This window comes from Nomascus leucogenys, chromosome 6 (assembly GCF_006542625.1).
Source record: "Nomascus leucogenys isolate Asia chromosome 6, Asia_NLE_v1, whole genome shotgun sequence".
NCBI classification, from domain to species: domain Eukaryota; kingdom Metazoa; phylum Chordata; class Mammalia; order Primates; family Hylobatidae; genus Nomascus; species Nomascus leucogenys.
Genome location: NC_044386.1, coordinates 52,432,923 through 52,460,480, shown reverse-complemented (window position 1 = coordinate 52,460,480; position 27,558 = coordinate 52,432,923). Strand labels below are relative to the sequence as shown.

The 27,558-nt window shown below is 41.4% G+C and overlaps 1 protein-coding gene across 1 annotated transcript in view; it reads right to left on the bottom strand.

Annotated features, from left to right (window-relative positions):
- The window catches only part of SHC4 (SHC adaptor protein 4), a 139,513-nt gene that overhangs the window by 80,006 nt on the left and 31,949 nt on the right, over positions 1-27,558 (bottom strand). Inside the window, exon 2 of the mRNA XM_030814122.1 lies at positions 20,660-20,730. Within this exon, the coding sequence (XP_030669982.1) occupies positions 20,660-20,730 (71 nt within the window). The remainder of the gene's footprint in view (positions 1-20,659; positions 20,731-27,558) is intronic.

The following is a 27,558-nucleotide window of genomic DNA, read 5'->3' as shown; positions in this document are numbered from 1 at the left end:
GCCCTTCCAGAGAGAACTCACAAACAAGGAATCTGGCATCTTAAACCCAGGATTAAACATTTCCTTATTCTGTCCCTTCTGGCTTTCAGAACTTCCCCAAGATTTGTCCCTTAAAATTATTCCACTTTGGTTGACCCATAATGCACAAGAGGCAGGGCAGATCTGATTTCCAGTTCTACCACCCATTGACTTGCTAGATGACCTTGGTAAATTTTTAAATTTCTCTAAGTCTCAATATTCTTATGGACAAAACAGGGTTAATGGTAATATCTATTTTATAAATGTTAAATTTTGTGATGACAAAGTTGATAAGAGTCGCTATAAATTAATAATAAACTGCTATTTCAACAGCCTGCTAGTAGTTGAAACCATGTTTGATCTCTTCAACTAGAAAGAGGTTAAGGCTCATCCAGTTCCACGTGATTGAGAAATCCTTCCCTTCATCTGAATCAGCTTGTGGACCCCAAGGCTGTCTGATCCAAATGAGTATCTTCACGGAATTTATTTTTATTCCTTTGTTCAAAAATACACCTGGCTGGGCACAGTGGCTCACACCTGTAATCCCAGCACTTTGGGAGGCTGAGGTGGGAGGACTGCTTGAGGCCTGGAGTTTGAGACCAGCCTGGGCAATATAGCAAGACCTCAACTCCACAAAAAAAAAAAAAAAAAAAAAATTTAATTAGCCAGATGTGGTGGTGTATGACTATGGTCCTAGCTACTTGGGAGGCTGAGGGGGGAGGCTCACTTGAGCCCAGGAGTTTGAGACTGCAAGGAGCTCTGATCATGCCACTGCACTCCAGCCTGGGTTACAGGATCTGGGTTACAGTAGGAGATCCTGTCTCTAAACACGACACACACGCACGTACACACACACACAGACACAACACACACACACACACGGATGGCACCCATAAGCAAAACACTCTCCCGTTGAGCCAGGGACCTGACCTAACTGTCCAAGAGCTTCTTGTTTTGGAATTTGGCCAGGTTCAGCATGTCAAATCCTATGTTTTCGATTCTCTAGGTCTTTTCTGCTTTTCTCTAAGCAGTAGTGACCGTGGAAAGTTCAAGACCTCCGGGGTCATCTCAAGATCTGTGATCCAGGCCTGAGAAGCCTAGAAACCTCTCCGTTATTCGATAAATAATTATCAACACAACTATGTTCTAGAAACTGTGGCTCTGAATCCTTCCAGCTGCAGGGACTGGGCTTCTGAGGAAAACCTTCAAGCCCAAAAATGATGGATGATGGAGCCCTTGTGGTTGATCCACTGAAAAAAGACCTTAGGGAACCCAATCCCTTCCAGGCCAGACATCCTCCGGGGCACACTCTTGAGCTTTCTCAGGAGGCTGCCATTCGACTGCAGCTTCTGTGCTTCCCAGAACAATGGTTCAAAAGGCCTATTCTTACTTGCATTGTAAAATGATTAAGACTAGAGGCTGGCCACTGTATCTATCAAAATCAAAATTAGAAATCCAGGCTTAAGGAAAGCAAAAAGGGGCCACCAAACAGAGATACTAGAATGTGTTGTCATCTGACTCTGTATGATAAAGAAGGCCTGGGAAGAAATCACTGGAGAAAGCTATTTCATTCAGCAATCAGAGCTAAAAATACACATGCATAGGCTTTCACATTCATATGTTTTAATCTCTGAATTAATTTGTTTCTCTTCAAACACTTGAAGCCATCCGTTATCATCTATATTTCAACATGGACAGATATATAACTATTCTTGCTTAGGCTAGTGAATGTGTATATATTGCCTGATTGAGGAGCTGTGTTTGTGTAATAATATCTGCACATCTGTATGTTTCTATAGATTTATATGGATAAATTAGCAGGCCCTCCTTTTAGCCGCAACATATTTTTAGAAACCACTTCATAATGTAGATCATATTTTCCATGGAAAAGATACTATAATTGGGAGTTTCGTTCCTGACCAAGGACTCCTCAGCAAATGAAATATAGAAACTGCCAACAGCTTGTCATGGAACGAAAACTATGACTATTTTATATACCTCTATAAATATCTAAAACACTAAAACAATGCCCTAAGTCCTATAAAAGGGGCCTAAATATATACAGTACCTATACATGGAGTCTCAAAGTTTAGAAATGTTTAACCACCACATAAAAATACAGCTCAATTGAACTATGTTCTACAATTAACTCACTGCTATAATAACATCAAACATTTGATTAACAATTTTGCAAATATTAGATTTTAGTAGAGCATATTTAGGGATAATTTAAATAGTCCAAAGAAATGGATCTAATGTCTTCTTTTCCTTTTGAGGTTGAAATCTATTTTTTACTGTGTCTACTACCTTCATTTTACAAACTTCTTTTTCCACCTGATTTTTCTTGTCCTTGTCCTTCCCCCATTTCCCCCTACCCTTCCCCTCTCCTACTTCCCCATCTCATCCCCTTTTCCCTACCCACTCCCCTTCTCAATACAGGATTACCATGGAACTACTATATTGCCACAATACAGTGCTGTCCTGATTAAAGATGTCTGGTCCAGGGTTAAGCCTCAATCGCCATATTTACTGGAAATTAGTATTTGGAACTAAGAGAACCAGAGATGGGGGCGTCCCTGTACTCCTGCTGCCAAGGCCTCAGAAGACCTGGCCCCTGTCCTTTATTAGTTTGATTGTTCACTGCTCCTCAGGTTCCATGAGCTGCCCCAATATCCTTTCAAGGAATTCCCCTTTTTGCTTAAGCTAGGCAATCATTTTCTGTTACTTAAAACCCAGAAGTAAATATGCCTAGGGCAAGCAGATGAACTGAAAATTATTCCCTCTATCTTAAGGCTCAAATCAAAGCAATTACTGCTCATACTCAATGACCTACAAAATGTGCCCAACAAGTGGCAAAAACATGTTACAAATTAATATGCACCACAGGATATCACTTTAGTTTTTAAATATGCAATTAGAGAAACCATACATCAAACTGTTACTATGGGTTATCTCCAGTGATTTGCCTTTTTTTAAAGTTTATTCTACTTACCAATTTCTACAATAGGCCAGATTTACTTTTCATAATCAGAAAAGAAATGCAAAAAAAATTAAGAATTAGATGTGGCCCAGAGGATTGACCTTACCAATGATAATGGTCATGGTGATGTGTGATTTCTTTCTTTTTTTTTTTTCTTTTCCTTTTTTTTTTGAGACAGAGTTGTGCCCTGTCTCCCAGGCTGGAGTGCAGTGGCACTAGATCAGCTCACTGCAACTGCTGCCTCCTGGGTTCAAGCGATTTTCCCCTCAGCCTTCCCAGTAGCTGAGATTACAGGCATATACCATCATGCCCAGCTAATTTTTGTATTTTTTTAAAGTCTGTGTTTTTTTTTCCATAAGTTATTGGGGTACAGGTGATATTTGGTTACATGAGTAAGGTCTTTAGTGGTGGTTTGTGAGATTTTGATGCACCCATCACCCGAGCAGTATACACTGCACCATACTTATAGTCTTCTATCTCTCATCCCCTCCCACTCTTCCCCCCAAGTCCCCAAAGTCCATTGCATCATTCTCATGCCTTTGTGTCCTCATAACTTAGCTCCCACTTATCAGTGAGATCATATGATGTTTGGTTTTCCATTCCTGAGTTACTTCACTTAGAATAATAGTCTCCAGTCTCATCCAGGTCACTGCAAATGCAAATCATATATGATGGAATACTACACAGTCATAAAAAGGAATGAATGAATACATATATATATACCACAGTTTCTTTATCCACTTGTTGATTGATGGGCATTTGGGTTGGTTCCATGATTTTGCAGTTGTGCTGCTATAAACCTGTGTGTGCAAGTATATTTTTCGAATAATGACTTCTTTTCCTCTGGGTAGATAGAAGGGAAAGTTGAGGCTCAGAGAGGTAAGTGGCCATTCTAAGACCACCAGTAGATACCCAGTAGTGGGATTGCTGGATCAAATGGTAGTTCTACTTTTAGTTCTTTAAGGAATCTCCACACTGTTTTCCATAGTGGCTGTACTAGTTTACATTGCCACCAGCAGTGTAGATGTGTTCCCTCTTCACCACATCCACGTCAACATCTGTTTTTTGATTTTTTGATTATGGCCATTCTTGCAGGAGTGAGGTGGTATTGTATTGTGATTTTGATTTGCATTTCCCTGATCATTAGTGATGTTGAGCATTTTTTCATACGTTTGTTGGCTATTTGTATATCTTCTTTTGAGAAGTGTCTATTCATGTCCTTAGCCCACTTTTTGATGGGATCGTTTGTTTTCTTTCTTACTGATTTGTTTGAGTTCGTTGTAGATTCTGGACATTAGTCCTTTGTCAGATGTATAGATTGTGAAGATTTTCTCCTACTCTGTGGGTTGTCTGTTTACTCTGCTGACTGTTCCTTTTGCCATGCAAAAGCTCTTTAGTTTAATTAGGTCCCAGCTATTTATCTTTGTCTTTATTGCATTTGCTTTTGCATGCTTGGTCATGAAATCCTTGGCTAAGCCAATGTCTAGAAGAGTTTTTCCAATGTTATCTTCTAGAATTTTTATAGTTTCAGGTCTTAGGTTTAAATACGTAATCAATCTTGAGTTGATTTTTGTATGAGGTGAGTGATGAGGATCCAGTTTCATTCTCCTACATATGGCTAGCCAGTTATCCCAGCACCATTTGTTGAAAAGGGTGTCCTTTCCCCACTTTATGTTTTTGTTTGCTTTGTTGAAGATCAGTTGGCTGTAAGTATTTGGATTTATTTCTGGGTTTATTCTGTTCCATTTGTGTATGTGCCTATTTTTGTACCAGTACCACACTGTTTTGGTGACTATGGCACTATAGTATAGTTTGAAATCAGGTAATGTGATGCCTCCAGATTTGTTCTTTTTGTTTAGTCTTTCTTTTGCTATGCAGGCTCTTTTTTCATTCCACAGGAATTTTAGAATTGTTTTTTCTAATTCTGTGAAGAATGGTGGTGGTGTTTTGATGGGAACTGCATTGAATTTGTAGATTGCTTTTGGCAGTATAGTCATTTTCACAATACTGATTCTGCCCATCCATGTGCATGGGATGTGTTTCCATTTGTTTGTGTCATCTATGATTTCTTTCAGCATTGTTTTGTAGTCTTCCTTGTAGAGGTCTTTTGACTCTTTTGTTAGGTATATTCCTAGGATTTTTTTTTTTTTTTGCACTATTGTAAAAGGTGTTGAGTTCTTGATTTAATTCTCAGCTTGGTCGCTGTTGATGTATAGAAGAGCTACTGATCTGTGTACATTAATCTTGTATCCAGAAATTTGCTGAATTCTTTAATCAGTTCAGGAGCTTTCTGGAGGAGTCTTTAAGGTTTTCAAGGTAAAAAATCGTATCTCATACTGTTAGCAAGCAGTGACAGTTTGACTTCCTCTTTACTGATTTGGATGCCGTTTATTTCTTTCTCTTGTCTGATTGCTCCGGCTAGGGTTTCCACTACTATGTTGAAGAGGAATGGTGAGAGTGGGCATCTTCGTCTTGTTCCAGTTCTCAGAGGGAATGTTTTCAACATTTCCCTATTCAGTATTATGTTGGCTGTGGGTTTGTCATAGATGGCTTTTATTACATTAAGCTGTGTCCTTTGTATGCTGATTTTGCTGAGAGTTTTAATGATAAAGCATTGCTGGATTTTGACAAATGTCTTTTCTGCATCTATTGAAATGATCATGTGATTTTTGTTTTTAATTTTATTTATGTGGTGTATCACATTTATTGACTTGTGTATGTTAAACTATCCCGCATCACTGGTATGAAACCCACTTGATCATAGTGGATTATCTTTTTTGATACGTTGTTGGATTCGATTAGCTAGAATTTTGTTAAGGAGTTTAGCATCGATGTTCATCAAGGATATTGGTCTGTAGTTTTCTTTTTTGGTTATGTCCTTTTCTGGTTTTGGTATTAGGGTGACGCTGGCTTCATAGAATGAATTAAGGAGGTATGCTTCTTTCTCTATCTTGTGGAATAATGTCAAAAAGATTGGTACCAACTCTTCTTCAAATGTCTGGTAGAATTCTGCTGTGAATCCATCTGGTCCTGGAGGTTATTTTTGTTGTTGGTAATTTTTAAGTTACCATTTCAATCTCGCTGCTTGTTATTGGTCTGTTCAGGGTATCTAATTCTTCCTGATTTAAGCTAGGAGGGTTGTATTTTTCCAGGAATGTATCCATCTCTTCTAGGTTTTCTAGTTTATGTGTGTAAAGGTGCTCATAGTAGCCTTGAATGATCTTTCGTATTTCAGTGGTGTCAGCTGTAATATCTCCTGTTTTGTTTGTTAGTGAGGCTATTTGGATTTTCTCTCTTCTTTTCTTGGTTAATCTTGCTAATGGTCTATAAATTTTATTTATATTTTCAAAGAACCATCTTTTTGTTTCATTTATCTTTTGTATTGGTTTGTTTCTTTGTCTCAGTTTCATTTAGTTCTGCTCCGATCTTGGTTATTTCCTTTCTTCTGCTGGGTTTTGGTTTGGTTTGTTCTTGTTTCTCTAGTTCCTTGAGGTGTGACTTTAGATTGTCTGTTTGTGCTCTTTCAGTCTGTTTGATGTAGACATTTAGGGCTATGAACTTTCCTCTTAGCACTGCCTTAGCTGTATCCCAGAGGTTTTGATAGATTGTGTCATTATTTTTGTTCAGTTCAAAGAATTTTTAAATTTCCATCTTGATTTCATTTTTGACCCAAATGCTCATTCAGGAGCAGGTTATTTAATTTCCATGTATTTGCATGGTTTTGAAGATTCCTTTTGGAGTTGATTTCCAGTTTTATTCCACTGTGGTCTGAGAGAGTGCTTGATATAATTTCAACTTTCTTAAATTTTTTGAGGCTTGTTTTATGGTCTATCACATGGTCTATCTTGGAGAAAATTCCATGTGCTGTTGAAAAGAATGTGTATTCTGCAGTTGCTGCATGAAATGTTCTGTATATATCTCTTCAGTCCACTTGTTCCAAGATATAGTTTAAAGCCATTGTTTCTTTGTTGACTCTCTGCCTTGATGACCTGTCTAGTGCTGTCAGTGGAGTATTGAAGTCCCCCACTATTATTGTGTTGCTGTCTATCTCATTTCTTAGGTCTATTAGTAATTGTTTTATAAATTTGGGAGCTCCAGTGTTAGGTTCATATATGTTTAGGATTGTGCTATTTTCCTGTTGGACAAGGTCTTTTACCATTATATAATGTCCCTTGTTGTCTCTTTTACTGCTGTTGCTTTAAGGTTTATTTTGTCTGATACAAGAATAGCTACCCCTGCTCGTTTTTTGGCATCCATTTGCATGAAATGCTTTTTTCCTACCCGTTACTTTATGTGAGTCCTTACGTGTTAGGTGAGTCTCCTAAAGGCAGCAGATATTTGGTTGGTGAGTTCTTATCCATTCTGCAGTTGTGTGTCTTTTAAGTGGAGCATTTAGGCCATTTACATTCAATGTTAGTATTGAAATGTGAGGTTTAGACTGAAGAGCATTCATGTGCCCTTTGTTGCCTGTGTACTTTAGTTTTTTTTTGTTTTGTTTTTGCTTTTTAACTTGTATTTTTGTTTTATAGGTCCTGTGTGATTTATGCTTTAAAGAAGTTCTGTTTTGATGTGTTTCCAGGATTTGTTTCAAGATTTAGAGCTCTTTTTAGCAGTCCTTGTAGTGGTGATGTGGCGATGGTGAATTCTCTCAGCATTTGTTTGTCTGAAAAAGACTGTATCTTTCCTTCATGTATGATGCTTAGTTTCACTGGATACAAAATTATTGGCTGATAATTGTTTCGTTTGAGGAGGCTGAAGATAGGGCCCCAATCCCTTCTAGCTTGTAGGGTTCCTGCTGAGAAATCTTCTGTTAATCTAATAGGTTTTCCTTTATAGGTTACCTGGTGCTTCTGTCTCACAGCTCTTAAGATTCTTTCCTTCATCTTAACTTTGAAAATGTGCCTAGGCAAAGATCTTTTTGTGATGAATTTCCCAGGTGTTCTTTGTGCTTCTTATATTTGGATGTCTAGGTCTCTAGCAAGACCAGGGAAGTTTTCCTTGATTATTCCCCCAAATATGTCTTCCAAGCTTTTGGAATTCTCTTCTTCCTCAGGAACACCAATTATTCCTAGGTTTGTCATTTAACATAATCCCAGACTTCTTCGAGGCTTCGCTCATATTTTCTTATTCTTTTTTCTGTGTCTTGGTTGGATTGGGTTAATTAGAAGACCTTGTCTTCAAGCTCTGAATTTCTTTCTTCTACTTGTTCAATTCTATTGTTGAGACTTTCCAGAGCATTTCACATTTCTAAAAGTGTGTCCACAGTTTCCTGAATTTTTTATTGTTTCTTTTTCTTTAAGCTATCTACTTCCTTAAATATTTCTCTCTTCACTTCTTGTATCATTTTCTGGATTTCCTTGTATTGGGCTTCACCCTTCTCTTGTCCCTCCCTGATTAGCTTAATAACTAACATCCTGAATTCTTTTTCAGGTAAGTCATGGATTTCTTCTTTGTTTGGATCCATTGCTGGTGAACTAGTGTGATTTTTGGGTGGTGTTGAAGAGCCTTGTTTCGTCATATTACCAGGGTTGGTTTTCTGGTTCCTTCTTATTTGGGTAGGCTCCGTCAGAGGGAAGGTCTAGGGCCGAAGGCTGTTGTTGAGATTCTTTTGTCCCACAGGGTGTTCCCTTGATGTAGTTCTCTCCCCCTTTTTCTATGGATGTGGCTTCCTGTGAGCCGAACTGCAGTGATTGTTGTTTCTTCTTGGTCTAGCCACTCAGTGAGTCTACCTGGCTCTGGGCTGGTTCTGGGGGTCATCTGCACAGAGTCCTGTGATGTGAACTGTCTATGGGTCTCTCAGCTGTGGATACCAGTGCCTGTTCCAGTGGAGGGGGCGGGGGCAGGGGCGAGTGCAGTGGACTCCATGGGGGTCCTTAGCTTTGGTGGTTTGATGCTGTATTTTTGGGCTGGTTGGCCTCCTGCCAGGAGGTGGCACTTTCCAGAGAGCATCAGCTATAGTAGTATGGAGAGGAGCCCTCAGTGTGTGGGGCCCTAGAACTCCCAAGATTATATGCCCTTTGTCTTCTGCTACCAGGGTGGGTAGGGAAGGACCATCAGTTGGGGGTGGGGCTAGGCATGTCTGAGCTCTGACTCTCCTTGGGCAGGTCTTGCTGTGGCTGCTGTGGGGGATGGGGGTGGGGTTCCCAGGTCACTGGAGCTGTGTACTTAGAAGGATTATGGCTTCCTCTGCTGAGTCATGTTGGTTGTCAGGGAAGTCAGAGAAAGCTGGCAGTCACAGGCCTCACACAGCTCCCATGCAAACCGAAGGTCCGGTTTAACTCCCACCGTGCTCTCCCCAATAGCCCCCAGTCTATTTCTAGATGGAGAGAGACAGGGGCTTGAAAACCTGCCCCAGCTCCAGGCTACCCGTCTCCCAGCTGCAAAAGTAAAGGGCTTGGTTCTTTCCCTACATGTGGAGTCTGAGCACAGGATTTGTGCCCTCCCCCAGGTTCTGGCCAGGAGGCTTCTCACCCCATTCAAATTGCCACAAAGTTCAACTAGAGAATTCCTTCTCCCTGTGGAGTTTTAACCCCTGCTCCTCTGGTCACCCTCCTGATGGATCCCTGTGGTTGCAGGCAGGAATGGCCTGCTAGGGGGCCCAGCGAGCTCCCAGGGCCTTTCTACTGCTTCCTCTACCCTTGTATTTCGTTCAGCTCTCCAAATTGACTCAGCTCCAGGTAAAGTTGGAAACTTCTCCTGCAAACCAGACCTTCAGCTTCTCCAGTGGGTGTGTTTGTTCAGGAAAGGAGGGTCTCCCTTTCCCACTTCCACATCCAGGGCACTCACAGTTTTGGGGGTTCTCCTGGGTCCCGTAGGAGCAATCTGCTTCCTTCAGAGGGTCTGTGGGTCCTCTCGGGATTGCTGGTTTTCAATTCTTGTAGTTTTGGTAGAGACAGGGTTTCACCATGTTGCCCAGGCTGGTCTCACACTCCTGGGCTCAAGGGAACTGTCTGCCTCGGCCTCCCAAAGTGTTGAGATTACAGGCATGAGCCACCACGCCCAGCGCCATGTTGTGCTTTTTAAAGACTTGAGCCTTTCGTTTGATTGTCTCCCAGATTAGTTCATTCACAGCCCACAAGAACCGTTTCTTAGTTTCAATCCAAAGCAATCTCACTAGGAAACATTAAGTGTTTGAGTCCCCCCAAAACAGCTGTGTGGTCTTACAATGACCACTTACCTCTCTGAGCCTCAACTTTCCCTTCTTTAGAAGGGGAAATCACTCCTTTCGAGGTGATTTTGTGGTTGCAGAAGCTCTGTGCAGTGTTAACAAACATTAGCTATTATTAGCTACTCTTTCATTGTCTTATTCTGCCGCAGCTCCTCTCTGCCAGTGTGGCTTTTGGTTGGAATTCGCTGTCAAGAAATTAGAAGAGGCCACTACACACTCCTTACCAAATTCTCTTTGCTGTATGACCTGCTAGAAACTTAAGCCCCGAAGCCTCAGTTATCCTTTTCTTATTTGCTTTTCACCCTTTTTAAAGAATAAAATATATACAATATTGAATACTTCAGTACCCCAGAAATATAACTCATCTGGTAACTGCAGTTTTAAATATATATAATAAATATACATAATACAAAATTTACCATTTTAATAATTTTTAAGCATACAGCTCAGTGGCATTAAGCAGATTCACATTGTTGTGCAACTATCACCGCCATCCATCTCCAGAACAGAACTTTTTCTCTCTTCCCCAACTGAAACTCTATAAGCATTAAACAGTAACTCCCCCTATTGCCTGACAGCTACCATTCTACTTCTTGTCTTTGGATTTGACTACTGTAGGTACCCCATATAAGAGGAATTATGCGTATGATTGTATATCTTCTTCAGAGAAACATCTGTTCAAGTCCTCTGCCCATTTTTTCAATAAGGTTCTTTATTTTTTGTTGAGTAATAGGACTTCTTTACATATTATGGATATTAATCCCTTATCAGATATGTGATTTTCAAATATTTTTCCCATTCCGTGGGTTGCCTTAGCAGCTATATTTCTTGACTTTACACCTGTTTGTTCAAACAAATAGTAACTATGTGCCTGCTATGTGAAAGATATTGTGTTAATGACAGAGCAAAAAGGTTCAATTGACTTTCATACCCTCTCTGTCTGCATTTGACTTTGTCATGCTATCAGAACCATTCCCAATTGATTGGAAATTGTTTTTTAAAATGACTAGATCTTTGAAGGCTTCTAAAAGGAATTTAGTTGGCTATTTCAATTATCTCAAGTATCTGAAAAGTGAGATCTTAGATTGGGCAAAACTGGAGAGCAGTGAAACCTGAAACTAAAAGAGGTGGTCACTGTGCACACACTCACATACACAACATCAGACTTCCAGCAAAGGCTTCCTGACATCTGCACATGTGTGAAAGGAAATCATCCTTCCACTGACACCAGTGCTCGCTGAGGGGAGATCAACTTTGGATGTTATGTTTTATTGCATGGTGTATTGTTCTAATCAGCTGATAAAGGCCATGAACATTGACCCTGGGACAGCAGACCATTGCAGGGGTCTTAACACGCTTTCCTAACCAATGAACAATGCGACCTGTTTTAATCAACCGTGGACATTCTGCCTTAGCTACAGTGTGCTTGTTTTCAATCCTTAGCATAATCGCTATAAATTAGAACTTCAAAACTCCTGACTTTTTTCCCCTTAGCACTCTGCTCAGTAAATTTCTTCACTGGGGAGTGTTCCCTTGCCTGCTAAATTAATAGACTTGGCCTTTTATCCCCCTTTCTGGTGGTCTTTATTTCACATGACATGTGGCTGCAATCCTACTCCTAACTGCAACAAGTCAACACAGAATACACATATCATATGCCGTTCAACTACTCCAAGGCTTAGCAGAGATACTCTCACTCATCCATACATTGCTGTAACTAATCCTGTTCCTACAATCCTCAGAAAATTTAGACAAATGCCAGACTGTTTTCAAACATATCTTAATTTAGCTACCTAATATACAGATATTTGACCTCTCTAGAATGCTTTTCCTTCTCGAGTTGACGTTTCTTGAAAACCACATGTACAGGACTTTATGTAATTGTTCGGCTGCATCTTGAATCTGCTTTGCAGCTGATGGTTGCTCACATACACACACACACACACACACACACACGCACACACACACATATCCCCAGAAGTATGCATTTGTCATTAAAGGCATTTGTCACTGCCTTTAATGTCCTGCTGAAGCCCAATAATCCAAATTTTCAACATAGTGAATGAAATTTGCAGAATCACTGCTCAGAAGCAATAACATTATACACAGGAAATTAATGCAATTACAATATCTTCTGAATGATGATCTGTTTCCTTGTTGCTTTAGCTAGTACCAAATCACCCAGAGAGCCTCCTTACTGTCTATAGCATCAGTTCAAAAAAAAAAAACACCACTCAGGGTTTCTTCCTTCACAGAATGGAATGGGACAGATACACCATGAGGCACAGGTAGAGATCGGCTAGAGAAAATGAATCCGAAGCCAGGACCTCAAAAGGGAACACTCGCCACCCATTCTTTAACAGTTCCTCATTTTCCTTCACAGACCCCCAGGGTGGCAATCAGACTAAGGAGGAAAACGCACCACTCCAAGCCACTGCTTCTTAGTTGCCCTGTAAGCCTGGCTTGGGCAGATCCTGTGCTGGGAGCCTGGCTGATTTTATTACTGAATACAAGTCACATGTGTAAGGCACTAAATATCAGAAAAGTACAGAGTAGTAAGACAGTGATCTGGAGGTCCCTCCTGCCAATGGTGTGCTCCGCCCCTTGAGGTGAATTATGTACTGTGGTGGTGAACTAAGTGTTCCCTTTGCAATTTCCTTGGGTATCAAAATGTATTCTGTTCTTCAGGGTTGAAAGGCAAGCCCTTTCTCACCAGCTCCACTTACTGGGTTTACCCTGATGTGTCTATTCCTCCTTCAGCATTTGAGGCAGGTTCCCACCTAGACACAAAGAGGTAGCCATCCTTAGAAGAGAAGGAAGATTTTTTTTCTTCTTTACTTGATGTGGATGCTTACTCAAGGGAAGGAAGCTGAGCTTTAAGTTTTAGTGACCTGATTTCTTGTGTGTGTGTGAGATTCCTGATTTAGGTCTGGTGTTTTTGTTGTTGTTATTGTTTTATTTTCTTTAACTGTGTTTTTAAAAACATAAGGAGAACATTTTTATAGGAGAGATTAAGTAGCAATGTCATTCTTAGCATGATCTTCATTTTCTCTCTTCCCTTGTTTCCTTTTGATACAGTTCCAGACATTTTAAAGACAACTGCGGCTAGGAACCTTTGTTTTCCTAATGATCTTGTTTCTCTTTACTATCAGTAAAAACCTCCTCTTTTGCCCTTTTGCATGAATATTCTATTATTAAAAATGGAGATCTGGTCCAGAATCAGTCAAGGGGATGAATGCCTGGGTGAGAATTAGTGGAGGAACAAGCAGTAAAAGCCGTTCAAGTGGCTCCCCCAGGGACTAAATCTAGAGTCAAGGTAGGGAAGCAAGATGAGAGCTTTGAAAGGGGTGACATCCGGGAATGGCTGAGAAAGTCAATGGCCTCTTGTCCTTTTATTTTCCTCTGCTCTTATCTGAGTACTTTTTGTGTTCTAAGTCTGTGGATTCAGCCCTCAAATGGTTGGCAGAAAGGTCCCTCTAAAGACAAGAATTCTGCTCCATCTTTCTCCTTTGTTTCAAAGGCTGACTCTTAATCATGGCTCCTCCTTTATTATCAGGAATTTCATGTTGCCGTCTCCCTGATATTTGGAATCTAGAGATGGTGAGTTATTTACAGTGGGTGAGACATCAGCCTCCAATTGTTTGTATCTGTAGCGGTAATTACTTACACCAGTTTGTCAGCATTCACACCTGAATTACTCTGTGTTTGGTGGTATGTCAATGTCTAGAGATAGCTATGATCACACAAAATACAGTTTTTTCTTGTGAAATCCTAACTTGGTCCATGGAAAATTTTTTTGAAAAAACACAACAAAAGATCCCGTCCACCTCCCTCCCACCCAACTCCCCCATATGTTAACTGGATGGAAATATTTGATTTGAGTGTGGTATCCATAGGACATTCTCTCACCTTGACTTTAAACTGGCTCATTCAATAATGTGTGTTTCTCAAGGCCATATGGACCACTTTCTCAACAACCTCTATTTCCCACCCAACTTCCCAAATACTGTTCTTCCTTCTAATTTTTCCTTTTTTGTCCATCTCTCTTCTTTCAACTGCAATGTATTTTTGATGGTCAACAACTATTCAGGTTGTTTTGTTACCGATTGTCTTAGATGTTATCATTAAACATTACTGTTGAATCGTTTCCATTTTTTTCTTTAAATTTTTTATGCTTATAAAGTCTTTTCATTTAGCTCATAGTCCTATTTAGTTCAAGACCTAGAGTTTCAAAGAAGAGTTTCAAAGATCACCCTCTCTTTCAGCAATATGTGAGCTCCTGAGAAAAAAATGTGAAAGTAATTTATTTCCATACAAAACGTTATTTGAAACACCAAGGAATTCACCATTAAAAGGGAGTCAGAGGTGAATTCTGCAATATAATTTTTCTGTTCAGCAAATTTTGATTTTTTGCTAATTCTTTAAAGTGAGAGATAATCTATTTTATATCTTCTCTCTTGTTTTAAATTTACCCTTCTTTGACGGGGTTTTTTGTTCTCCCTTCTGGGTCAGGGAGTTCCAGGTCTGCTCTCACATCCAAGTAGCTGCAAGTCACAGCGTTTCAAATTCAACAAGCCCCAGGGAAATAGTTCAAGAAGCTGGGATGGGGACAGGATTTTGAAGCAAGGGAGTGATGTCTGGCCCTGGCACTTGGAAATCAGCCTCACTGCTTTCAAGACCCACCCTGGATAAGGTCCCCAGTCTACTGGTGGCTGGAATCTCCAGACTTCAAGTAGGACCACTTGACACCATAGGACATTTTAAAATTTGACCCTCCCCTCCAGTCAGCCTTTCCTTCTCCTGAGTTGACCATTGAATGTTTTTGCATCCACTCTTGGGAGAAGATGCATATCCTCTCACACTCTTAAAAATTAATTTTAATTTTTTTTTTTTTTTTTTTTTTTTTTTTTTTTTTAGAGATGGGGTCTTGCTCTGTCACCTAGGCTGGAGTGCAGTGGTGTAGTCACAATTCACTGCAGCTTTGACCTTCCAGGTTCAGGTGATCCTCCCACCTTGGCCTATAGCATAGCTGGGACTACAGACTTGCACTACTATGCTTTATTTTTGGTAGAGATGGGATTTCACTATGTTGCTCAGGCTGGTCTCAAACTGCAAGACTCAAATGATTCTCTCACCTTGGCCTCCCAAAGTGCTGGGACTACAGGTGTGAGCCACCGTGCCCGACCTCTCTCACATTTTTATCAAACTCCCTGACCGAATGTTGCCACCATGGACCCATGATGTCCATGGCCATCTTCCCTCTGCCTTCAGCTCTCTTCTCTCAGATACTTTCATGGCTGGATCCCTTTATTCAGGCCCTAGCTCAAATGTCCTCTCCTTCGATAGGGCTTCCTGACCACCAGATCTAAAATAAAAGACCACTACCCTCGAGCTTCCATAACTGCTTAGAACACAATCAGCCATGCCTGAATCATGTATAGACACATCTACAAGAAACAATATCCAGATACCATACCAGACATCTTCCCCTGGGTGTGTATGTTAGACATAACTGAATCCTCAAAGCAGAGGGGAAAAAAAAAAACAGTTCACCTTTTACTATTTACAAAATAATAGGGAAATATAGACTTACAAGTTTACAGAGCTTTCTTTTTTTCTGAGAGGGAGTCTTGCTCTGTCACCCAGGCTGGAGTGCAGTGGCGCCATCTCAGCTCACTGCAAGCTCTGCCTCCTGGGTTCACGCCATTCTCTTGCCTCAGCCTCCTGAGTAGCTGGGACTACAGGCACCTGCCACCACGCCTGGCTAATTTTTTTTTAATTTTTGTATTTTTAGTAGAGATGGGGTTTCACTGTGTTAGCCTGGATTGTCTCAATCTCCTGATCTCGTGATCCACCCGCCTCGGCCTCTCAAAATGCTGGGATTACAGGCGTGAGCCACTGCGCCCGGCATGGGAATTCCAATTACCTTCAACTGTGCAGGAGCAGGGGCTTTGTAATATTGCACATCCAAATGATGAATGATCATTCTTGATAAACCCGAATAATGCGCTCATTTTAATTTACAAATTCTTAATATTAGTAACTTCCTATATCTTACTTGGTGGGTTTCTAGTTGTATGTAAAAATAAAAATCTACAAATTATTCTGCCCGCCTTGGCCTCCCAAAGTGCTGGGATTACAGGCATGAGCCACCGCGCCTGGCCAGAGATTTTTTTAAGTAGATAAAAATAGATAAATGGCTGGGAAAAGGGGGTATCAATTAGTACAAATAGACTGCAGAGCCATCCAGCAATACATATCAAAAGCCTTTAAAACATTTATATTGTTTGACCTAGAGATCCTAATTCTAGAATTTGTCCTTTGGAAATATAATCAACATATACATATGATGTTAATCACAGCATTACTTATAATAATGAAAAATAGAAGAGGCCAGGCATGGTGGATCATGCCTGTAATCCTAGCACTTTGGAAGGCTGAGGTGGGAGGATCCCATGAGCCCAGAAGTTCAAGATCAGCCTGGCCAACACATCGAGACCCTGTCTCTATATATGAAGAAGAAGGAGGAGAAGGAGAAGGAGAAGGAGAAGAGGAGGTGGAGGAGGAGGAGGAAGACGAGGAGGAGGAGAAGAGAATGTTATGCGGTCATTAAAATTTTAGAAAAACAACCCATATGTCTATTGACTGATGGATGAATAGACAAAATGTAGTATAGACATAAAATAGAGAGTAGTATTGAGCCTTAAAAGGAATGAAATTCTGACACATGCTACAACATGAATTAATCTTGAATATATTGTGCTAAAGGAAATAAGCCAAACAGAAAAGGACAAATACTGTATGTTTCCACTTTTATGAGGTACCTAGACCAGTCAAATTCATAGACACAAAAAGTAGAACAGTGGTTGCCAGGGGCTGGGGAGGAAGAGGAAATGGGAAGTTATCGTTTTTTTTTTTTTCCCTTTGAGATGGAGTTTTGCTCTTGTTGCCCAGTCTGGAGTGCAATGGTGCAATCTTGGCTCACTGCAACCTCTGCCTCCCAGGTTCAAGCAATTCTCCTGCCTCAGCCTCCCAAGTAGCTGGGATTACAGGTGCCACAATGCCTGGCTAATTTTTTATTTTTTTAGTAGAAACAGGGTTTCACCATGTTGGTCAGGTGGTCTCAAACTCCCGACCTCAAGTGATCCATCTGCCTCAGCCTCCCAGTGCTGGGATTACAGGTGTGAGCCACCACGCCCAGCCAGAAGTTACTGTTTAATGGGTACAGAGTTTAATGCATACAGTTTTTCATCTTTGGGAAGATGAAAAAGTTCTGCAGATGGATGGGGATGATAGTTGCACAACAGTGTGAATGTGCTTAATGCCACTGAACTATACACTTACAAATGATTAAAATAGTAAATCTTGTTATGTGTATTTTACCATGATAAAACATACTTTAGAATCTTTAGCAACAGGAGATTGCTCATTATGGGAGACTTAGTATATAATATTGTTCAGATTTTGTGTAAAATTCTTTGTAAGCTCATGTATAGAAAAAAATACTGGAAAGGGATTTCAAACACAGACTGTTAATAGACACCCTCCCTAGGTAAGATTCTGAGTAATTTTCTCTTTCATACTTTTCTGTACTTTCCAAATCGTCTAAGTAAACATGCAACATTTTACAACTAGAAAATAAAATAAAATTTAAAAACCCACCACCTAAATCTCTATCCTCATTCCCTGCTTTTTTGATGCAGGAAATAAGCACTTCTTCCTATCTGAAAGTATATTGCTTATTTATCTGTTTCCTTGCCTATAGTCTGTTTCCCCAGCAACAATGTAAATTCCATGAGGGTAGAGCCTTTGTCTTATTCACTGCTTGATCCTTAATGCTTGAACAGTTTCAGGCACTTTATGGGTACTCTATAAACATTCGAGTGAAAGAGAAAGAATCAATGAATGAATGGGTGAATGAACAGAAAATTAGTCATCCTCAGTGTCTTAGTCCATTCCTGCTGCCATAACAAAATACCCCAGACTGGGTAATGAATAAATAATAGAAATGTATTTCTTACACTTCTTGAGGCTGAGGAGTCCAAGATCAAGGCACCAGTAGATCTGGTGTGTGATGAAGGCTCACGCTGCTTCTTAGCCGGGTTCTTCTTGCTGCATCCTTACATGCTCCCTTGCACCTCTTTTATAAGATTCCTAATCCCACTCATGAGGGCTCTGGCCAATGAATTAATCCCCTCCTAAAGGCCCTGCCTCTTAATACTTTCACAGTGGGAATTAAGTTTCGATACATAAATGTTGAGGGGACATATTCAGACCATAGCTCTCAGGTTAGGACAGTGGGAATTCCTTTGTCCTGTGCCCACCTGGGGTATCAGCCCTCTTTCTCTCATCTGTAGCCTGCTGAGGATTGGAAGAAAAATTTTCTCAAGATTAAGAATCATCAAAATGGAGTAAACCCTGAAATATGTCCATCAAAGTAGGGCTAACAGTTTGGAAAGTAGTCTAGATACCATGTCACTTGAAGAGTAATTGAAGGCACTGAGAATGTGTAAGAGAAGATTTAAAGGGGAGAAGAAATGTAGCTGCTTGCAAATACTGGAAGTGTACTCAGGTGGAACCATGAATTTATTCAATAAATACCCACTGAGCCTCTGCCATGTGCCAGTGACTGACGTAGGCACCAAGAGTACAAAAAACAGGATTATATAATATGTTTGACTCCAGAGGAAATACCAAGGATAGGTTGAGAGAGGTTTGGAAAGGCAGATTTGAATGCATCATGAGGCAGAGAGTCCAAATCAGCATTTCCTAAGGCACATTTCATGGAACCCTAGGATGTACATTTCTGTTATATGAAAAAAGGATCCAAGGCCCAATAAGTTTAGAAAATCTTGAGGTAAGTCTGGGTGTAGTGGCTCACGCCTTAATCCCAGAACTTTGGGAGTCCAAGGCAGGTGGATCACCTGAGGTCAGGAGTTCAAGACCAGCCTGGCCAACATAGTGAAACCCCATCTCTACTAAAAATACAAAATTAGCCAGGCGTGGTGGTGGGCACCTGTAGTCCCGGCTACTTGGGAGGTGGAGGCAGGAGAATTGCTTGAACCTGGGAGGCGGAGGTGGCGGTGAGCCAAGATTGCACCACTCCAGTCTGGGAGACAGAGTGAGACTCTGTCTCAAAAAAAAAAAAAAAAAAAAAAAAAAAAAAAAAAAAAGAAAGAAAAAAGAAAAAGAGAATTTTGAGGGGTAGAGTTTTTTTCAACTATAGCAGCACAGGACTACTCAGTCTTTTTTTTGTTTTTTTTTTGTTTTTTTAAGAGTCAGGGTCTTGCTGTCACCCACACAGGAGTGTATTGGCACAATCATCTCTCACTGAAGCCTTGAACTCCTGGGCTCAAGTGATCCTCCAACCTCAGCCTCCTGAGTAGCTGGGGCTACTGGCATGTGCTACCATGCCTGGCTATGTTCTTTCTACTTTTGTAGAGTTGGAGTCTCACTATGTTGCCCTTGCTGGTCTCAAACTCCTGGCCTCAAGCAGTCTTCCAACCTCAGCCTCCTGAGTTGCTGGGATTACAAGCGTGAGCCACTGCAGCAGGCTCAGAGTCTTAAATATACTATTGTATACTGTAGTCTCCTAAAGAGTGATGTGGCTCCTTTCCCTACATTTTTTGACCACAGGATACTTCTTTTTCTAGGCCTAGAATTTCATGGGATGGGCATTAGGGAGAGTTATTCTCTACATGACAACATTCACCTTCAGAACAGGAGGCCTGTAAGCACAGATCTACTGTGGCATGCCCCTAGACAAACCTTGGCACCACATCCAATGGATGCCCAAGTCTTCATTCTGAACCACTCATATTGACCCAGTCCTCTCACCTCATCTCCCTCACTTCACAATTTTTCCAGTTGCCAGTCTGCATTCACTCCTTCTTTCCATCCTTGCTTTGGGCTTAGCTTTAATGAACCATGCCTTGTATTTCTGCTTCTGACTTGAGCTCCACATAACAGAGATTCTGATTTCTTCCCCTAAGCTCCCTGGGGTCACCCTGGGTAAAGCTTCCCTGGTTCCACTGTTCCATCTAGCTCACTGTACATAGAGGAGGGAGACCCAGGCAAGGAGTAAGCAGGTTCTCACGTCAGGAAGAGCTTGGGTAAAGCTTGGGCTTTCTCATGTTGAAAGTCTTACTTGGTCTTATTTTCTGCTACCTCCTTGACAGGTCTGATTCTGTAATGGCTTCCTGCCAGGCATAATTTTAAATACTTTTGGTACCTGGGAAACCAGCTATTTCTGTAGACTGTATCATCTTATTCATCCTCACATGAAACACAGATGCACTGCCACACAGTTGAGAAATCTTTCACACGATGAGACCGAGACACTCATTGAAGGTCACTGGGCGAGACTTCTGTGCTCCAGTCGCATGAATAAAAGCGCATAACGAATTGGAAGGTTTGCATAAAATTCCTGTGGGAGAAATTATTGTGACTTTAAACCATACTCCTCAAAGCCCCTCCCATTTTTGGCTTCTTACCTTGTAACTTGGGTTCTCATTCCAAAATCCAGTGATCTCATTGATTGCAGCACTTCGATACAGCCCATGTACTAGAATAAGAAGAAAAAAAAGAAGAAGTAGGACAAAAATTCCAAGAAGCTGTCTCTTAGCTTCACAGCAACTTCCCGGGAAGTACCTAAAATCAGCTTGTGCTATCAAGTTACATTTGCACCCTCTGCCTACCGTTGTTATTTCTGACTATTAATGGACACATGCCTAAAGGTTCAATTCAATTACAAAACACCAGTTAAATCCAAACCATAATATAGATAACGCAAGTAACAAAGACAAATGTGGGTTCAGTTATTAAGAGCATGGGCTCTGGGGCCAGATCATGTGAATTTGCATCCTGGCTTTACTACTTCTTAGTTATGGAACCTGAACCTCAGCAAGTTAACTTTTGTGCCTCACAGTTTTGTCATTGGTAAAATGGGGATACAATAGGAGTTGTTAGGAGAGTGAAATTATTTCCTACATGTAAATAAAGCTTTTAGAACAACGCCTGGTACATACAAAGGCCCAAATAGTAGAGGAAGCAAAAATAAATGTGAGATAAAGAATACAGGAATGTCAAATCTTCTAAGTGGATAGAACAAGCATATAAATGCATAGAATACCAGACTTAGCAATATAAGATCTTATCATCCTTTGCAGACAATTTAAATATTAAGGGGGTTCTTGAAAGGACAAAAGTCATGTGCTGCATCAGTGATTAGTATGGTTAGCTCGAACACCATGTATTGCAAAAGGAATTGTGACTTATAAAGCTGAAAGATGGTTTATATTTAGTGTGGCAGCAGTGAGGATCCATGGCAGGCTGCTGGCAACAGCAGGATGCGATTAGATCTGTGTTGGAGGAGGCTTAAGTCAGCGGCAGAATGAAGGTGGGTTAATGGTGAGGGAATAAGTTAGGATGATCCTGTGGAGAGGGAAGTAATGACAGCCCACACTGAAGAGGGATGGTGTCAATAGGAAGGACGGGACAGATTCAAGTGACATCATGGAAACAGATACTACAGAATTCGGCAGTTGATTTGATATGGAGAATAAGAGAGAAGGATGAGTCAAGGATGACTCACTCAGACGTTTCCAGCCAGAGTAGCAGAGGGAACAGTGATGCCATCGACAGAAACAGGAAAGCCAGGAGAAGGGAAGATGATGAATTGGTTTGGGAGCCGTTGACTTAAGGCACTGGTTGGGTATCCAGGAAATAACAGGCTGGCAGCTGAAAATTGGATTCTGGAGTCCTGAGAGGATTCAGCCTAGGGACGTGGACTTACTAGTCTTCTGTGTAGCTTTGCCAGGTGAGGCTGTGAGAGTCAATCCTCCCAGAAGAGCTTGGGTTGAGGAGGGAGAGTGCTTCTTTGAGAATTGCCTTAGAAATGTTACTAAAGCTAAAAGGTCCAATTGAAAGTGATCTGTTGTCTCCTTGGAAATGATATGCTTCCTGTTTAGCTTTCCTTTGGAGGCTGTCCAGCATCTCTATGCTTGGGAATGGCAAAAACACTGTCAAAAGATGTCAGGAGCTGGTAGGGAGGGGCACCTACCCAGACACTTGTTGTATAATAGTATTTCTTTTTTTTTTTTCTTTTGAGATGGAGTCTCACTCTGTCACCCAGGCTGGAGTGCAGTGGCACGATCTTGGCCCACTGCAACCTCTGCCTCCCAAATTCAAGCAATTATCCTGCCTCAGCCTTTTGAGTAGCTGGGATTACAGGCGCATGCCACTGCACCTGGCTAATTTTTGTATTTTTAGTAGAGATGGGGTTTCACCATGTTGGCCAGGCTGGTCTTAAACTCCTGACCTCAAGCGATCTGCCCACTTCGGCCTCCCAAAGTGCTGGGATTACAGGTATGAGCCACCGTGTCCTGCTGTATAATAGTATTTCTGAGCAGATTGTATAGATAGAACTCCTTGATGCACCAAGTGCTGCCTGGAGCCTGGTGCTGGGAAGAGCATGCTGGCCGGGACAATCACCCTGCCAGTCTCGTCCAGACTCCTGTTAGTCACACTCAGTTACACTCCTCTTGGGATCTCTAGTACTGAAACATTTTGGATATTTTACTCTGTCCCCATCACACTTAACTTCCCAAGCCTTGGGTACCTTAAGGAAGTGATGTCTAGAGATTTCTCTTCAACCTTTAGTGTTATTAGGAAAAGAAAGCTAGATATAGGAAGTAGGTTAGGAAGCCCATCTCAGAATTGTCAAGAAAGGAGATTCCAAGCATCCAAGCTCCACGTCCAGGTGGCATGAAAGGATTGTCCCTATGTCTTCACTGACTGCTCTGGGTTTTGGTGCCTTCCAGCGCCCTCTTCCACCCCAGAGCCTAGGTCTTGCATCCCTATATCCTGCACTCCTGGCCCTGGAAAGAATGGACTCCCCACACAGGCTGGGGAGCAGGCCTGGATCCCCTCCAATATCCCCAGGAGGCCTTGTTGGTGAGGAGGTGGGTATCATCTTTCCGTTTAGCTGTAAATCACCGATTGAAGACAAGGTGATACCAACTGGCCTATCAGTGCACACTTTTTGAAAAGGTGACCAAGCACCTGCATTTTTCACACTCTGCCACAGTGGTTCTTCAAAATTGCATATCGGATCATGTTCCTCCACCATGTGAAACCCCTGGCATCTATGATCAAAAAAAACTCATTACTATAAACCCCTAGACCCTGGGGTTCCTGGCCCCGGTTCACCCCTTCAGCTTCATCAGTGTCACTGTCCCCTTACACACTTTGCTGCCACATTGGCCTCCTTTCTACTCCTCAAATACACCCCAGCTCTTCCCTGCACTTGACATTCCCTCCGCCTGGCTCTCCTACACGGTTCTGCAGGACAGACCCCTTCTCATCTTTCAGGTTTCAGTTCAAACGACACACCTCAGAGGCCCCCTCCTGCCACCCTTCATCTCAGCCCCTATTCATCATTGATTGATTATTGGTTTACTTGTTAATTTGCTTGACTAGTACCTCTTTTTATTCCTTTGGCTATAACCACTGTAAGAGTAAAGATCACAGTCACTGCCATATTCCCTGCAACAGTGCCTAGGATCTGGTAGGCACTCAATAAACACTTGTTGAAAGAATGAATGAAGCATCTTTTGTTCAATTCTATTGTACCTTTACAATGAGTGGGGACTGGGGGGAGCCAAGGGACTGAGGGAGGTGAAGAATTGGCTGGTCTCTCCACCCAGGAGTAGAAGAGCACCAAGGACTCAGCCTTAGGTGCTACAGGCCAGAACGATGTCTTTGCAAGGTTTCTAGATTTCTCAGCAATGTACTTCATGTTTGTTATTTTTGTTGTTCTTCATTTTGGAGTGGCGACACACAACCTAGACCGAGGAGGTTTTGTAGTGAAGTGGGAAGCTGGCAAGAATGTGCCCTACTTCTCAGGCGGGCTATAAGCTGTGGGTGGGAACAGCCCTGGATGATAGAGTCGAAAGTGGGAACTTTAAAAGGAAAGGAGAGTAGGCTGCATGTCTGAACAGGAGGGGGACAAAGGGACAAACAGAAACAGCTGGAACAAGGACACCCAAGGCTGATCAAGTTTGAGACCCACGTGAGGAGAGTGTCAAAGTGAAGGCTATTCTCAGCCCAGTTATTAAATAAGTTGCCATTCATTTTGCTTATCAATGAAGAGAGGAATTTTTAGTGTCTTGGGGGTGAGAGGAGCTCCTCCACGGTTTCGTTCTTAATCACACTTCATGGTTATAACCACCTTATCTGCTTCGGACTAAGGCAAGCCTAAGCATGGCTTCGGGATCCCCTTCCCTTCGTGTGAACCTCTGTTTTGATTCATACACTTGTCTGTCAGCTATGGCACAGGTGACTCCTGCAAGCTTCAGAATGATACAACGGAAGTTTCTGGAAAAACATGACTCATGGCCTGAGATGATTGACAATGAGGACAAGTCCCCTTCCACTGTGGGCATGTGTTGAGAAAAGCACAACTGATTTTTGCCACAATTACCCCAAAAACAAGAATGGAGTGGGTCTTCCCATTGACTCACACAACCCATTTCACTTAAAAACCACCGCGGTGAGGAAGCGGGGAGGGGGCGGTGCATAAAAATACTCCGCCCACTTCTTTCTTTAGGTATTTGATGACTGCATAAGCAGATACTGGCTGAATATCAAGGCCTGAGAGAGGAGAAGTTTAATTTGTTAGCTATAAACTAGAGATGAAAATACTTCTCACTCATGTATTAAATGCGGATCTGCATAAGACATGGGCTCTGTTCTTAAGCAACCTGGCCCCATTCAGATAGGACAACCATGAAAAGAGATGACTTATCTTTTCTTTTTATGAGGTTAGTCATTGTTGCTAACTTTATTTAAGAGATGAGGAAATTGAAGCCTATTAAAGAGAAGTGCCTGGCTCAGTTTCATTTATTTACTGGTACTGAATCAGGGTTTATTCTAGAGTCTGCAGTCCATTGCTAGGACCCTGTATAACAGAAAAAGTGAAAAGAGGAGTTATCCTGCTGGCTGCCACTACCCTCCCTTTGGTCTACCCAGGAACACAGTGACACAGTGTCGAGACGGGGGACCACAATGGTAACAGCAGATGTGAATCCAAACTGCTCTGGGAACTGCAGGAGGTGAGACAGAGGACACTCCCTAATTCCCCACCCTGTGGTGAGGAGAGGACACTGAAGACCTTTATCTGGAGCCTTACAGGAACGGTGGGAAAGCAGCGGAGCTCAGCATTACTCAGACAACCTGCCCATTCAGCCCCTGGCATAGGTTTACCTAACTCCCAGCTTGCTTCTTCCCTTTATGCCCCAAGGCAGTCATAATATTTTTGTACTGTCTGAGCTACAACCACTCGCTCCCAGGGAGAGGTGAACAGGCTATTTATGGCCATGTGTATCTTGGGCTTTGCTCTCCAGAGAAGAAATTACTGGGATTTTCAGAGAAAAGGAATGATAGTTACTTATGGGAAGTCTCATCCTAACTCTCTTACAGAATGATGACTGCAAGCATGTTACCTAAAGAAAAAAAGATACATATTCTCATACTCTTAGAAAGAAGGTCTGCAGGATAATAAGAAACTAACAGTGGTTGCCTTTGGAAATGGGAGAGAGGCAGGTTTTTACTTTTTACTTTATACTTTTGTACTATTTATACAAATAAGTGTAAACATACTTATTTTTAAAAATAAGTAGTAGTATTAGTTTAGATTTGAAAAATAAAATAAGCAAAGCTCACCACTTCACCTATAAGAACCACAGTTTTATTGAGTAGGGTGAAATCTCTTTTTATACGTGGCGTATTCCCTTTCTCAGAATATACCTGCATCTTGGCTAGGAGTATGGGAGAATATTTTTCAAAAGAAGTTTAAGGCACAGGCCCTGCACTTGGTAAGTTTATAATAAGAGTGCTAAGACAAGGAAGAAAATCACTTCCCAGCTACTTGGGAGGCTGAGGCAGGAGGATCACTTGAGCCCAGGAGTTTGAGGCTGCAGTCAGCTATGATCGTGCCATTGCACTCCAGCCTGGGGGACAGAGCGAGACCCTGTCTCTAAATAAAAAATAAGTAATGAATTAAAAAGAAACACTGAAGAACAGTATATAATCAACTATGATATAAGGAGGGTCTGACCTTCATGCAATAAATGTTCAACAATGGTAGAGGCCACCAAAATGGCAGGAAAACACAGCAGGATATTTCTGCCACCTTTAAATAATTTTTAGTCTTTCCCATTTAAAAGAAAATGGGAGATTAAGAAACAGGGACATTCCCTTCATAACCTTGAAACATTGTCTCACTTCCTTCCTTTCACTCATGCCTCAACTCACAATAGTAAAGTCTCTGGCCTCATTCTAGTGAAACTGCCTGAGCAAACCAACTACTTCCTCAAAGTTCCTTTAGTGAACGACTTTTGTTTTCCTACTCACCTATCGGGGTCACCTACTGCTGTTGACCTTTACTCAACCCCTTCATTTTCCTCTGAACCTCTCTTCTTTAGCTTTCCTGAGAACATTTTCTCCAATTCCTCATCTTTCTTCTCTGACTATTCCTTCTCAGTCTCCTTTGCTAGTTTCTTATTTTTTAAAAACAATGGTTCCTTCTCTTCTCTCCCTATACCAGTGGTTCTCAACCCTGACTGCATATTAGAATCACTTGGGAAGTATTAAAAATTCCGATTCCTAGGTTCTACTATAGTCTAATAAAATCAGTCTCTAGCACGTACACTCCTTTGCTTTCAATTACTACCTCATGTTCATGCCACACACATTTTTAGCCCAGGTTTTCTCCCACCTTCAGATGTGTATCAGCACATGAATATTCTAATTGCATCTCAAATTCAATACATTCAAATTATTCATCTACTTACATTTCTGATCTAAACCAATAGTATCACTATCTACCTAATTACATAAACCAGAAAAGTCAACTCTTACTTTTTTTTCAAATCCATCAACCAATCAAGAGGCAAGCCCCATCCTTTCAATCTCCCTATCATCGCCATAACTTCCCTGTCTTCTTCCCTGAACTCTGCACACTACCCCCAGCATTTACTATCCAAGTTTAGCACATTCTGTCTCTCAATTGCAATACTGGGGTCTCACATCATATTCGTGGGCAAAGCATATGAATTCAACTGCATCCATTTGGCAGGCAGAAAGCGAGAGATTAGTCCCTTTGTTCATCTCCTCAGTCTTTCAGCCCTATTTGCCAGAGAGCAGGGTAACCACCTGCCCCAGAGAAAGAGTATCTGAATTTATGGAGAGTTAAATAATGTCTTGTGTTTCTGTTTGCAATAATAAATATCTTGTGCTTCTGTTTGCATTTCTGGAGACATACTCTGCCCCAAAGAAAGAGTATCTCTCCACAAATGCAAACAGAAACACAAGACATTGATTCTGACAATTG